The 15,837-nt window shown below is 45.6% G+C and overlaps 1 protein-coding gene across 5 annotated transcripts in view; it reads left to right on the forward strand.

Moving 5' to 3' along the window:
• Positions 1-15,837, forward strand: part of LOC123520337 (potassium voltage-gated channel protein Shaker-like) — a 624,445-nt gene that overhangs the window by 357,477 nt on the left and 251,131 nt on the right. The window contains exon 1 of one of the 5 annotated variants that reach the window (XM_045282552.1): positions 3,817-5,266. The exons of the other annotated variants lie outside the window; for them this stretch is intronic. Coding sequence (XP_045138487.1) covers positions 5,211-5,266 — 56 coding nt within the window. The 5' untranslated portion in view covers positions 3,817-5,210. Of the gene's footprint in view, positions 1-3,816; positions 5,267-15,837 lie in introns of those variants that run through there. 5 annotated transcript variants of the gene reach the window in all.

A 15,837-nucleotide genomic window follows, 5' to 3' on the forward strand; every position in this document is an offset into this window, starting at 1 on the left:
GGATACACTTCCCTCCATTATGTTGCTTTTACATTGAGAGTGAGTGGGCACTGTTTTCCTCGTCCTTTGGGTTAGTCTTTCATGTGGTGTATTAGTGTTTTCTTATACCATGTCTCCCGAGTGATGGTCTCCTACGCTTATGTTTCAATGCGGGACGATTATTATAAGCTACTAATGCACTTCCATTAACACTGCATTCTTACTCCACTTTTAGTCCATCCAGCGCTTGGTTCATCTATTCGCTAAAAATGATAAGTTTGGAGTGTTTCCTCTTTTAAGCATCGTTTCAAAAAGGTCGTCGTCTTAATACATCAGTAATACCCTATTCCCAACACCTTCTTTCTTCCCATTCACCTCTCCAGTCTGCTTTCCATCTATACGTCAAAAGTTACCACAGTTTTTAAGCAGTAAGAATTCAAAGCCATTGTCTTTTTAATCTCACACTGTCTATACATTTTTTCCATTTAACAGTGGATTCATTCCTCCCTCTAACCGTCACCAGTTCCTCTGAGTCAGTGAGCGTCTAGTCTCCTTTGTTAAAATCCCCAAGTTTTCTCGTGTGAGGATTAGAATCGTGTAGTAATATTCCGTGGAGATGTAATTATCTTCCTTGCACACCGGCCAGGAAACTTCGATTTTATGCGAGACGCTTAACAAAAACTGGCTGACGTTCAGTTGGTTACCATTATCTGTCTTATGATGGTTTGTTACTTCAGGGACAGGAAGGATGAAAGGCAACTGTAAGGGAGCAAAAGTTAGCTAGTGTGTGTGTGCACAAGAGAGAGAGAGAGAGAGAGAGAGAGAGAGAGAGAGAGAGAGAGAGAGAGAGAGAGAGAGAGAGAGAGAGAGAGAGAGAGAGAAACAAGGGGGGGTGAGGAGATGAAGGGAGGGAGAGTGAGAAACCCAAACCGATAACTACACGTTAATTAGCTTCAAATTCATAAGACCTTCATTCTCCGCTCCTACAAACAACCTAAAGCTACCTGCTATATACCTTTCAGGCATTCCCAACTCTCTCTCTCTCTCTCTCTCTCTCTCTCTCTCTCTCTCTCTCTCTCTCTCTCTCTCTCTCTCTCTCTCTCTCTCTCTCTCTCTCTCTCTCTCTCTCTCTCTCTCTCTCTCTCTCTCTCTCTCTCTCTCTCTCTCTCTCTCTCTCTCTCTCTCTCTCTCTCTCTCTCTCTCTCTCTCTCTCTCTCTCTCTCTCTCTCTCTCTTTCTCTTTGCGTTGACGCAGCGTTACCCTTCGATACACAAACAGGAAAGAGAGTTTGGCGATTATTTGTATATCGTTATTGTTTCCATTATTTACTCTATAATCTACAATATAAATTTTCTTCCTACTTAAATAAAAGTGCAAATATAAGTATATTTGTATTTCTCCACTAGAGAAGTGCTTAAGTCTAGGAAGAGACCCACCCTCTCTCTTTTTTTCTCTCTCTTCCTCTTCCTCTCCCTCTCCTCTCACCCTGTCCCTTCCCCTCCTCCCCTTACTCGCGCCAGGCGATGGGAGGGGCCCCGGACTCTGCAGGTGGGCGGAGTCTAGAGGACTGCGGTGAGGAGGGGGCGTGTCCTGGCGTGGTCATACGGGCACTACACTGAGTTTGGGTCACATGGAGGGGGGAAGGGGAAGTGGTAGTGGTACGGAGGTGTGGCAGACGTGGCGACGGCCGGGCCAGCCAGGTAGCGATGCAGGTGTGAGAGAGAGAGAGAGAGAGAGAGAGAGAGAGAGAGAGAGAGAGAGAGAGAGAGCGCTCCAGATGCAGGTGGAAGGCTGGAGAGTTGTGAGCGGGGCGCGAGGAAAGGGCTTCACACTTGGCGGCTGTGTGGTCGATATAAGCTAGTACATCAGGTGTGTATCGAGGTCATTATTAGTAGGAAGGTTGATTTAGTGGGGCAAGAAGTTTGGTGCAGGTATTGTGGTGTGGAGGCCATGAATAATGCCTGGTGTAGCGGGGTCGTGGCCGGGGTGGCGGCACGCAACCTCCACCAGTTCCCGGCAGCTCGTCGTCCCGTCCACACGTCGCGCCCATGTCTCCACACAGCCGACACACTGACGATCCCCAGGCTGCCCACCAAACTTAATCCTCCCCCCGGGTTCTCCAGGATGCCTGACGACCCAGCGAGCACCTCCAAGGCATCAGCCAACTTGTTCCCCTCGCCACGGCTTCCCCCTCGCCACGACGCTCGCGACATCAACTAGCTGTGTAATAATCCACCTGTGCGTCCACACTCCTCGCTTTTGTATCACCTTACCAGCACCTCCCTTATTTCTCCCACTTGCCACAAGACTTGTCACGCCACCACTGCTATGGACGGCAGTCTCGTGGCTTTATTCCAGCGTCTACTTGCCGCTCTGGATCACGTTCGTCAAGACGCGTGACGTCTCCCACTCGCACCAGTTATTCCTCATTACTACTTTTTTTTCTAGACGGAGACAAATGAAGGCCGCCTGGATGATGCAGTTCTTAAGGGACCAACAGACAGGCATTGCTCAGTGCTGAGGCTGATGGTTTGAAAAGAGAGAAGATGAAGAAATCTCTGACTGAATATTAGAAGCCTTAGCACCAGTGTCAGCAGTGAGGCCTTTATCAGGACCTGGAAACTCACGCCTGCAAACGTTTGAGTTACAGTGTGCCATGGAGTTACTAGTCACATTCTTATCTGAAGAGATGAATGTTTGGTGCACATGTACATAGGAGCCTCAGCAGGCTAGCGCCACAGCAGCAGCTGGTGACATCTGGAGACACGTTGTAGTGACTCCAGCGGTATGGTGACTGGAATTCTTGGATGAAAGCTGAATTTGGCCTCTTGTGCGCTGTGAATGAAGTGTCCTTTTCTTAGTGCCTTGACATCCACTGTGATCACCGAGAGCCGTTACACATACTGTACAGCCACCATCTCTTGTTCACGCCGACACATCCACACACCCAAACAGTCACATCCCACACTCTCTGCAACTCACGCCGATAAATACTCAAGAATTATCTATGGTCTGTGGTTATTCCTACTTCAAGGTGGAGAATCCTCACGATTTCATGAGCGTTGTTATCACTGTTGAACTTTTGAACTGTGACTCTCATAACAGCCCAGTGCTTGTGAGCAGTGCTGCCTTCTGAACACCGTGCTTCAAGACTGGAAGTGAACTGAGACATTTTGATGCCAGTCTGCCTGCTGACCGCCGCTCGAGGGTCAAGCTTTACCGCAGAACACTGACTTACCCATAAAACAGATCTCTACTGCCAGAAAAGTTTGCAATATTCGTGGAGTTGTCAGGAAAAAGCAACGCTGAGGAGCCGAGAGGCGCCGCAGCCCCTCATCGTCTGGCCCTGCTGCAGCCTGTCCCGCACATCATGCTTCAAGATTCTTGCGGGAAGACAAACTTGCAGCTCATATGAACAAGTAACTCGTGTACATCAAGAGGAAGACTTAAAACTAGCATAGTATTGTTGCACGTGTCTCGGTAAAAAAAAAAAAATTAGATAAATAAATAAATATGAAGAAATAGAGTAATAGTAAAGTGATATGTGACTCTAATGCCAGTTGGTATGTTCGATAGAAATTAATGTCAAAATGTTTTACTGCTTTCATTAAGTGAATTACAGTTTGCGTGAGTAGCGAGTTGACGTGCTTGTGGGCGTGGCCACTGCTTGCTGCTGCTGCTGCTGCTGCTGCTCCTGCTGCTACTACTACTACTACTACTACTACTACTACTACTGCTGCTACTACTACTACTACTACTACTACTACTACTACTACTACTACTACTACTACTACTACTACTACTACTACTACAGCTGCTGCCGAAGAATAAAGTGATGTCTTTAAACTCATAATGAAGATTCGTGAATAAGTGAGACCCAACACTGGAAGTTCTTGTCTCTGGAGCGTGTGAGTGGATGGTGAGGCTTGCTGAAGAAGCTTCTCTGGAATTATAGTTCCTGAATACTGTTCAGGGTGTTCATCTCTGAAACGTAAAAACAAATCGCTGCTATTCGCATCACGTAAGCTTACTTTGAAGTGAAAGACCTCATGAGTGTAGCGAAATATCAAATGTGAGGAGATAATAGTACTAGAAATCGCTTAATAAGTGAGAAACTCTCGTAACTTTCATGAGGAGGTGTTTGCTCGTGAAATCTTATATGAAAACTCTTGAACCTGAATGCTGTGGCCAGACTCTGCCAGTTGGAGGGCGAGCCGCACGCGTCGGCGAGGGATGATGGCCTTCTCCTCTCCACGCCACTCCATCACGATCCAGTAGCGTGTGACTCTTGCTGCGCCTTCTGAGGGGGGAAGAAAATTACTAAGAAAAAGGGAAAAAGAAAGTAAAGAACACATTGCGTGACACGAATTGAATAAGAAACATATGCAATAGAGAATATCAAAAGGGGACGGTGCTGACAAGAACAAATAAGGAAATGAACAAGCGACGCTAGAATACCAAACAGAAAACAAAATATAGGAGAAACAGTAACTATGGTGGCCTTGGAGTAGCACGGGGAGTAAGGTGAATGCGGTGTAAGGCTGTCCATGTGGCTGTCGCGTCCTGTCTGGCCGCCTGACTTCCTGGCGTCCCAGACACGTCTCAGACTCGCTCTCTACCTCCCGTCCTCCACAGCTAACCCCTCCCCTCAGTGTGCAGGTGGCCCTTGCTGCCCCGGGTCCCCTCTCTAACTCCTACAGCATACATATATCTACACTGAAATATCTCCCCCATACCTGTATAAGAGAAGTCTTTACACCCTCTGCTGCCTCCACCTACCCTTCCTGTGTTTTAATTTGTTGAGGCTGTAGCGAGGGTCTGGGCTGCCATACACCCACTCCCCCTTCCTCCCCTGGTCCCAGCCTTACTCGCTAACAGACTTCTTGGTGATAATGTCTTAGCCTAGTATAGCTTTAGTACAAATCATTCATCCGTCAGTAACTTAATTATCTGAAAAAAGAGAGTTTGTTTTCCAATTTGGCACTTCAGTAGCTGGTCCTTCGTTGATTACTTTGTCACTGGCCACTCTCCCTGGTGCTCCCCGCGGCCTCTGATTGCCCATTCACGTCCCGACCTTTCTCCACTTTTCTGTTTGTCTTTGATTTGTCATCGCCCCGTCACGCCGTCTGTGTCGTGATCCCGTGAGTCGCCCCGCCACCCTCCTCCCTTCCCACCACCCCTCCTCGACACTTCGCCACCTCTGGTCGTCGTCCACCTAAACTTTCGCAAACATGGATATGAAACCTCGCCGCCGCAAGAAGGGAAAGAAGGGAAAGCCAAGTTACAAGTAAGTCAGTTTTTCCCGTCACTCCGCTATTTTTCTTTTTCTCGGAGAAGATTTTTTTTCTTTTACCATCAACATTTTTTTTTTTTCGCCACAAGAGTTTTCGCTCTTATTGAATTGTTTCTTTCACCTATGCCCTCTTCACTTTTTGGGGAAAAATGGGTGCACCTATTTATTTTTTTTTTCTCTCTCTCTCACCTTTGGCAGACTTTACACTTCATTGGTGACACTTTTACTTTTTTCCACTGCCCAACACCCTGCAGTGGTTTGGTGTTAATGAGGCAAAGTGTTTAATGGATCGGCTACAGACATTTCAAACAGCACATTATGGCTTCATTTTTTTCGAATGTGTGTCTGTATCAGCTTGAAAACGAAAAAAAAACTTCGATCAACTTTTTTTTTTTTTTTTTTTTTGTCTCACGTTTGACCTTTCTCGGTGAGTTGGCAGTTCTGTAATGGCGTTATTTTGCCGACTGACTTGTTTGTTGTCGTTCCTTAAAGGGAAGATACGACTCACTCCCTCCTTCCTTCCCTCTTCCCTCCCTCTCCCTCCGCGCCAGACCTCAGTTTCCCGTCTCTCATGCCTCCCTCCTCTCATGCTCCTCAATATTCCCCCTTCCTTCTCCTCCCGCCCCTTCACTACTTATTCATTACTTACCCTGCCTCTGACGCCGGCCGCGGTGTCAAGGAACCAAGACGAGAACACACACACACACACACACACACGCCCGGTAGCTCAGTGGTTAGAGCGCTGGCTTCACAAACCAGAGGACCGGGGTTCGATTCCCCGGCCGGGTGGAGATATTTGGGTGTGTCTCCTTTCACGTGTAGCCCCTGTTCACCTAGCAGTGAGTAGGTACGGGATGTAAATCGAGGAGTTGTGACCTTGTTGTCCCGTTGTGTGGTGTGTGCCTGGTCTCAGGCCTATCCGAAGATCGGAAATAATGAGCTCTGAGCTCGTTCCGTAGGGTAACGTCTGGCTGTCTCGTCAGAGACTGCAGCAGATCAAACAGTGAAACACACACACACACACACACACACACACACATACTACACACCGCGTAGTGTAGTGGTTAGCACGCTCGACTCACAATCGAGAGGGCCGGGTTCGAGTCCCGCAGCGGCAAGGCAAATGGGCAAGCCTCTTAATGTGTGGCCTCTGTTCACCTAGCAGTAAATAGGTACGGGATGTAACCCGAAGGGTTCTGGCCTCGCTTTCCCGGTGTGTGTTGTGTGTTGATGTGGTCTCAGTCCTACCCAAAGATCGGTCTATGAGCTCTGAGCTCGCTCCGTAATGGGAAAGACTGGATGGGTGACCAGCAAGCGACCGAGGTGAATTACACACACACACACACACACACACACACACACACACACACACACACACAGGAGATCTCACACCGCATAGTGTAGTGGTTAGCACGCTCGACTCACAGTCGAGAGGGTCCGGGTTCGAGTCCCGGAAAGTGGCGAGACAAATGGGCAAGCCTCTCATGTGTAGCCCCTGTTCACCTAGCAGTAAATAGGTACGGGATGTAACTCTAGGGGTTATGGCCTCGCTTTCCCGGAGTGTGGAGTGTGTGTTGTGGTCTCAGTTTTATCCGAAGATCGGTCTATGAGCTCTGAGCTTGCTCCGTAATGGGGAAGATTGGCTGGGTGACCAGCAGCCAACCGTGGTGAATTACACACACACACACACACACACACACACACACACCCGGCCCGGTAGCTCAGTGGTTAGAGCGCTGGCTTCACAAGCCAGATGACCGGGGTTCGATTCCCCGGCCGGGTGGAGATATTTGGGTGTGTCTCCTTTCATGTGTAGCCCCTGTTCACCTAGCAGTGAGTAGGTACGGGATGTAAATCGAGGAGTTATGACCTTGTTGTCCCGGTGTGTGGTGTGTGCCTGGTCGCAGGCCTATCCCAAGATCGGAAATAATGAGCTCTGAGCTCGTTCCGTAGGGTAACGTCTGGCTGTCTCGTCAGACACTGCAGCAGATCAAACAGTGAAACACACACACACACACCACACCACACCATACCACACGACACCATAGAAACAAACAAACACACACACACACATACACACACACACACACACACACACACACACACACACACACATACACACACACATCGCGAAAATAATTTTCATGGGAATCAAAATTTCAAGAAATATTTCTAATCATGTTGCAGTCTAGAATGCTATATACTATATGTGTTTATATATATATATATATATATATATATATATATATATATATATATATATATATATATATATATATATATATATATATATATATATATATGAGAGAGAGAGAGAGAGAGAGAGAGAGAGACTAAAACAGATACATATAAACGCAGCCATACTATAAATTCATCGCATTCAGCAGAATTGAATTCATGATTGGTGTCGAGATTGCCTGTGATGCAACGATGTCCAGCATCGCTACACACCTTCACACTTAACATGAGAGTGCAAAAAATGTCAGGTTTTAGTGTTCCCCAGCAACAACAGCAGCAGCAGCAGCAGCAATGGTCCTGCCTACTGTGCCTACATGTCAGGCGAGCAGGGAGAGACCGCCCGCCAGATGTTGTTCCCCGTGTTGGTGTGGCCGTCAACGGCTGTCGGCGCGGTGCAGCAAGTGTTTGTGTCGCTCGCGATGCTGGAATTCAAATTTGGGTTGACAATGTGCAGTGTGCTAGAGGGCCATTCGGGGCGTCGTCATGAGCCTCAACTAACATCTGTAACTCTGCATCTAGTCTGTGTGTGTGTGTGTGTGTGTGTGTGTGTGTGTAATTTACTGTTTGATCTGCTGCAGTCTCTGACGAGACAGCCAGACGTTACCCTACAGAACGAGCTCAGAGCTCATTGTTTCCGATCTTCGGATAGGCCTGAGACCAGGCACACACCACACACCGGGACAACAAGGTCACAACTCCTCGATTTACATCCCGTACCTACTCACTGCTAGGTGAACAGGGGCTACACGTGAAAGGAGACACACCCAAATATCTCCACCCGGCCGGGGAATCGAACCCCGGTCATCTGGCTTGTGAAGCCAGCGCTCTAACCATTGAGCTACCGGGCCGTGTGTGTGTGTGTGTGTGTGTGTGTGTGTGTGTGTGTGTGTGTGTGTGTGTGTTTATCTTTTAGAAGGAAATTCACTTATTAGATTGTCTTATGGTTTGCAAAACACTTGAAAATATGTTAATAATTTCCCTGGCATTGCACTCTACTTTCACATCGCCTGAGTGTCTATAAATGAAAGTTATATAGGTGAGACTCCTCGGGAGCTAAAGATTCTTCACTGTAAGTCTTTAAGACTACTTTGCATTGTCAAGGAAGTTACAATCAATTGAAAGGAGTTCTTTTCTAATGTAACAACAGTATGAAGTCAAAGAATATGAATTATTGGAGCCTGTCCTGACCTTCCTCACTTTCACTACTCGACATGCTCCTGATCCTCAATAGATCCGAGTTGTGCTTCAGCTTTAATGAGGTGAATAAAGAAGGAACTCAGCTGTAGCTTTCTCTGCTTCCACACGCTACTTTTGCTTGGCGGAACTCTGAAAAGACATAACTCCCACCTCACCTTTGTAAGTCAATATTCAAGGAAGCAAATGAATCATAGGGCAGTAGATTTGACATGCAACAAGATGAAAATAAAACAATGTCATTAAATGAAATTTTCCTGCCATGTAAAGTATGTCATAGTTCATGCTTATTGTAATACTAAATTGCAATTAATTGGTTCAAGAGTAGTGTGCTACCTTGACAAACTGAGTGCAGACAAATGAATCCAGGAGATCTGAAACTGCACAGATCAGACTGTGTGCAGTGTGGCGGATTCTCAAATAATGACATTTAGGTATTTCATTAATACAGACATAAAAAGATCGCCGTAACAGTGCTAAGATCAACATAGAGAAGTCATCACCGATTTGCACTCCAAGTATTAACAGAGAGAGAGAGAGAGAGAGAGAGAGAGAGAGAGAGAGAGAGAGAGAGAGAGAGAGAGAGAGAGAGAGAGAGAGAGAGAGAGAGAGAGAGAGAGAGAGAGAAGAAAAAGTAAAAGGAAAGAAAATCGACACTTCTACTTTACGAGAAGGCACACTTTGTAGATAACAATTACAGTGAAGAGTTCTATTAAGTACAGTCCAAATGATCCATAACTCTGGAGTAAATGAACACTGCAGGACTCCTCAATAAAACATGGCTGTGCTGCAGTGGGAGATGTCGAGGGTCGAGGCCCTCGCCCAAGGTTAAAGGGACAAGCACCGGTACAGCGCCAAGGAGGCGTACAAGTGTTACCTTTACCTGCGCCGCCTCACGCTGCCCATTCATGGGGAGGGAGTTGTATTGAAAGAGTACCTCTGTCAAATGTTGCGTCCGGCAATACATCATTCTCACTGGTTGCGTCTTGAATTACAAGAAAATCATATTTTTCCCTATGCACATTTTTGCATTACCAACATTGAGTTGCCATGGATCATCGGGTTCAGGAGTAGAACACTTCATGGCAGAGAAAGTTGTTGATGCAGACAACGTTACCGACCTGGAATGATCATTGAATTTTGAATCAGGAATTCCTTTTGGCGAAGCAAATATTCATCAGTACAGGCGAAGGAACTTTTAATGAAAGATTTAATTAAATGCTGGTATTTGTTGATGTGGAGCTAAATTTGTGAAGTGGGTATATGTGTATGTTTGTGTGTGTTTCACTGTTTGATCTGTTGCAGTCTCTGACGAGACAGCCAGACGTTACCCTACGGAACGAGCTCAGCGCTCATTATTTCCGATCTTCGGATAGGCCTGAGACCAGGCACACACCACACACCGGGACAACAAGGTCACAACTCCTCGATTTACACCCCGTATCTACTCACTGCTAGGTGAACAGGGGCTACACGTGAAAGGAGACACACCCAAATATTTCCACCCGGCCGGGGAATCGAACCCCGGTCCTCTGGTTTGTGTGTGTGTGTGTGTGGATGTGTGTGTGTGTGTGTATATATATATATATATATATATATATATATATATATATATATATATATATATATATATATATATATATATATATATATATATATATATATATATATATATATATATATATATATATATATATATATATATATATATATATATATATATATATATATATATATATATATATATACACACACACACACATACACACACACACACACACACGCGGACAGTTCAAGTTAACTGATGTTTCAAGATTTCTTGCATTACTACACATTATCAACATTAGGATTTAATTTCTAAAGTTTACAGAAAACAAAACAGAAAACGAAAACTTATCGTGTCTTGCCGTGAAGGCGGCCTCGCTTGTTGCTGCTTGCGTGTCTCCTGGGCGGCGTCTCCTGGTCCGCTAAGCCCCATCGAGCGTGTCAGCCAGCGCCAAATTACCTCCTTCGTTTGACGCGCGAAGTCTGAGTTATGCGAATGAGCAACAGACAAGACTCTCGGAGAGCGTGATGAAATGATCGTATACTGCAGTGCTGGCCCTTCTTGTGTGTGTGTGTGTGTGTGTGTGTGTGTGTGTGTGTGGTGTGTGTGTGTGTGTGTGTGTGTGTGTGTGTGTGTGTGTGGTGTGTGTGTGTGTGTGTGTGTGTGTGTGTGTGCGTGCTAGGAATTCTCATCTTTCTTTGTATTTTTAAAGTTATATGTGAATATCATTCAAACTAAGTATATCTGCATGTTATTATTTTTGCATTACATTTGGGTATGTCTATATGCCTTCCTGAATTCCAGCTTACATATGTTTGCCTAATAGTCTATTTGACTCTCTGTTTATCTACCTGCCTGCCTGCCTGCCAGTGCGCCATTCTGTCGGTTGGTCTTTGTCTGTCTGTCAATCAATCAACTGGACATTTTTTCCTGATATCTTTCTCGTCATTGCATGTGGTGTATCTTTTTGTTCCTCTTTTCTGCTTGGAATGAAGATAAACACCGCTGCCTCTCCTTTGCCTTGCCTGAAGTGTGCTTTGTGTTGCCTGCATTGGACGCCTACAAACACGACCTACTTGACTGTGTGCATGTGTATGTGAGTGTTTAGTATGGCTCTGTCTGTCTATTTGTCTGTCTGCCTGTCTCTGTCTCTGTGCATATTGTCAAACATTGTGTCCCCCTTATGCATTTTCATACGTTATTTCCTATTAATGATGCAAAGAAGGGCGGCAGCGTGTCAGAAGGCCATTGTTGTAAATTGCGTTTCGTGTCAGTGTTCCCAGCCCTCCGAAGTAATGGGTTTTCACTGGTTATCATATAGAGTGTCACCTTTAAATATGCGACTATTATAGATGGCGTTTATTCGCCTTTGCAATCTACTAAATGTCTGTAAGTTACACCTCAGTGATATTTTTATCCTAAGTATGAGATCGTTATTGTTGTTCGGTTTTTGCGTGTTTTTAGGCCTTATTTTTTTAACCTGCCTTTGTGTATATGTATGATTCCTTCCCTTATGTAGAGCCAAAGTTCGGTTCTTCCGTGTTTGGGCCTTGTTCATAATCTATTTGTTTGTGTATGTAAGATTCCGTCCCTTATATATAGTTAAAATTTGGTTCTTGCGTGTTTTAGCCATGTTTTTAATCTGCTTGTGTGTGTATGTATGATTCCTTCCCGTATTTATAGCCAAGGCATCAATAGTAAGGAGATGTTGTAGTGGGTTTTCAGACAGTCCTACAGCATTAGTGACTGTCCCTCCACGCGCCAGTCCCATAGCATTAGTGACTGTCCCTCCACCTGCCAAGCCTCGCAATTTGTGTATCGAGTGCGTTCGACAGAATTTCCTGTTTTTCCCATTTTCTGAAAGCTGTGTGTGCAACTGTCGTCAGCGGAGGATTTGTAAGAAGCTGCTGTCCTTGCTGCTCCCGTGTAGCAGCTTGCCCGGAAACACACACACACACACACACACACACACACACACACACACACACACACACACACACACACACACACACACACACACACACACACACACACGATTCTAAGTTCCAGTAGCAATATTACTACTTCTACTACTACTACTACTACTACTACTACTACTACTACTACTACTATTACTACTACTACTATTATTCTCATTATTATTACTCTTTCCTTCCCCTTATCTTCTCAAAACACACACATTTTTATCAAGACATTATTCATCCTTCCTTCCGTCCTTCCTTCCTTCCTTCCTTCCTTCCTTCCTTCCTTTCTTCCGTGTGGTCCGTTGTGATTGATACTCCACTGTCATGCGGGCCAGACCTTCACTCAGCACCGTTGCCATGTAGAGCTTAGGGCTGAGGAAGGATAAAGGGGATCGGAGCGGGGCAGGGGTGAACGGGGCTATAACCTGTCCTGGCGCATGCTCCCCGCCAGGCGCCACACCCCCCACACCTCACACTTTCACCTGGAACCCTCATCGGCACCTGGTGAAATCCTTAGCGAGGTCAGCACTGCCGCTTACCCTCATGTATTTGAAGGTGGGGCAGGTCGCTTACTCACCTGAATGAAGATGTAAACGTGAACACAAACGATTAGGTTATTTCAAGCAATCTAGTGTAATCACTGATATTGGCAGCTGTAATCGTCCGTGAAAAGCAATCAAAATAATAGAACGTGTGTGAAATGTTTGATAGGTTGAGGTAGACGCCACAGAATGGAAGGAGATATCACAGTGTTCCTCGTGTTAGTGGCGTGTTCTATCCAGCCTGCTCTGAAGTATGTGTGGAAACTACCAAGCGTCCCTGACTGGATTTGTCCATTACTGGCCTTGGTTATTGTTTGGGGTGAGTCACGTCAATGCCGCTGGACGTCACTTGCCCCCTGTCTCACCGCCACCATCCACCTCCTCTCCCTTTCCCTTTCCCTCTCTCTTCCCCCGAGCGTTGTTCATGCCTGGCGCGGGACACCTCATGTATTTTTTAGCCTCCTTGATTATCGCTTTATTCATGACTTGCTCACTCTCTCCTTCTCTTTTTTATGACGTGAATTTTGAGTATATTGTGTCATGTCCTCTGTGTTCCTCAAAGCCGCCCCGACATATCTCCTCGTCTCTTTCCACCTCAGCGTTGTTATCTATTTCAGTGGCTGTGTTTGTGAGTCGTGATGGAGTCTTACTTATTTATTCCATCTCCATTGTTACTAAATTCAGTCTTTCTCCTACAACTGTTATTTATACTGCTTCTACTCTCACTGCCAATACTCTTACTACTACTAATATTATTGCTACTTCTACTTCTACTACTACTGCTACTACTACTACTACTGCTACTACTACTACTACTACTACTACTACTACTACTACTACTACTACTACTACTACTATTACTATTGGCTCGCGTGTAAACCCTTCCTCAGTGGTATGTAGCCCTGCATGCCACAGTACACGGCAGCGGGGCGTCACTAAACCTCCGGCGTGAACAGACAGGCGAGGGCGAGACACAGTAAAGATTGACATGGATGGTATGGCAGTATTTTTTTCATGTGTGTGTGTGTGTGTGTGTGTGTGTGTGTGCGTGTGTGTGTGTGTGTTGTTCATTAGTGTATTTCTTCTACGTATACATATTTCTTTCAATTTTCAATTTTCTTATTCATTTACTATTGTTTGTTGAATTTTGTTTATCTGTGAAATTCCATCAGCACTAAGAAAGAAATGTTGTATTGGATAGTTGTTCGTTGTGTCTGCTCTGGTTTCGTTCGTCGGTGGTTATGTGATGTAAAAACTTGAAAAAAAAAACTTATCCTGCTCTCCTTATTACGATTCAAGATTATATTCTTTACTTTATTTTTTAGGGTTTTTCTCTGTCACACTGTTTAACCAAGGGTATGTTCCTCTCTTGTGTGTGTGTGTGTGTGTATGTGTGTGTGTGTGTGTGTGTGTGTGTGTGTGTGTGTGTGTGTGTGTGTGTGTGTGTGTGTGTGTGTGTGTGTGTGTGTGCGTGTGTGTGGTGATAAGCAGCCGCCCACATGACAACCAGTATGAGTTATCAGGTATTCATTTCCACGTTTGTGTTCAGTGGCGTCAGGAACATGGAGGGCTGGGTGGTGGTGGTGGTGGTGGTGGGTGTAACTACAACACATCACAGGAAGCCCACAGTTCGATCCTGGAATATATAATTGTGACTGGACGCTCCTAGATTCAGTCAGTCGTAAATGGGTATACTGTTACTGGGGTTAACATATCTATATCATTTACATTCTCTCTCTCTCTCTCTCTCTCTCTCTCTCTCTCTCTCTCTCTCTCTCTCTCTCTCTCTCTCTCGCTTTCGCTCTTGCTTTCTCTCTCTAACGTCTCCCATGTCGCGTTCCTGCTTTACCTCAGTACCCCTTCCATATCTTTTAAAGTGACGCCTCTATCTACCCGTGAGCGGCAGCTGGGAACGCCAATCGCACGGCTAAAGTAAGCTGGCCACGTCCCCTTTGCTTCTTAAGTGGGAGGAAAGTGTGAAATGCGGCTGACGTGTTCCCTTGGCCCCATTAGAGCTAGAATATGTGGCCCAGAGGAAAGGGTCGCAGTAAGGGAAGGTTGTGCAGAGGAAGACGTAGAGTGCAGGTGTCACTATAAGAGGACAGGAAGTGGACAGAAGTGACTAGAGACGTGACATGTTAAGAAGGACAAATGTATACTGGGAATTTTAGGTTGTGCTTTGTGTGTGTGTGTGTGTGTGTGTGTGAGAGAGAGAGAGAGAGAGAGAGAGAGAGAGAGAGAGAGAGAGAGATTAATGAATGCTTATAATAGTCATTGTATTTGTGGTCGCCCCAACAAAGATTCTTGGCCTTGTTTTTATTCTACTCTAAACTCCATAAATTTTCTTTTTTTCACGAATTTCAAGATAGTAATTCTTTTCTTGTTCGGGTAAGTGTTGAAGCAATGCTATGAGTCTCCACTATCATGACACGAGGGGCATTGTTGTAATCCAATCAAAGTTAGCATGAAAACTAAACCAATACTTTCTGTGCCAGTGTCGAGGTAAGAAGGAAACACCGCTCCCGGGAGTCCGAGAACAAGAGCAAGGCAACATGAAGGACAAGAGGAGGGAAAAATACTTTGTTTATCTTAGGACAACGAGGTACTTTAGTCGTATAGAGGTAAATTTTCTCAGAAAAAAGGGGAGAGCGGCTATTCTAGAAGAGGAATACAGAGGGAGGGAACAAAACAAATAAAGAAGAAAAAGATAAGCACCATAGAAGGAGAGGCTGTTTGTTACGCGAATGAAAAGAACGTTTTAGCCGCCACCAGGTAAACGACCCGCGGCTCTTCCAAGGTAATGAGACTGTAGGCTACGGGAGGGACGGTGGCCAGGCGAGGGTGAAGGCTTGGTAGAGAGAAGGAAATTACACCATAGACTCTTGCTCAGTATTGCAGATATATGTATCACTATTTTCCGGCCCTGGCACCTCCGGACACTTCCGTGAGGCGCAGCTTCCAGAATAGTGGCGGAAAATGAAGCAAGTCCTAATGGAGGTGACGGGGTGTGTGTAAGGCAAGTGACTCGTGGTGATACTCTAGAAAGAGGCCGAGCATACAGGGCTTAGTATCCTAGCATTG

Source organism: Portunus trituberculatus, chromosome 46 (genome assembly GCF_017591435.1).
Source record: "Portunus trituberculatus isolate SZX2019 chromosome 46, ASM1759143v1, whole genome shotgun sequence".
In the NCBI taxonomy this organism is placed as follows: Eukaryota; Metazoa; Arthropoda; class Malacostraca; order Decapoda; family Portunidae; genus Portunus; species Portunus trituberculatus.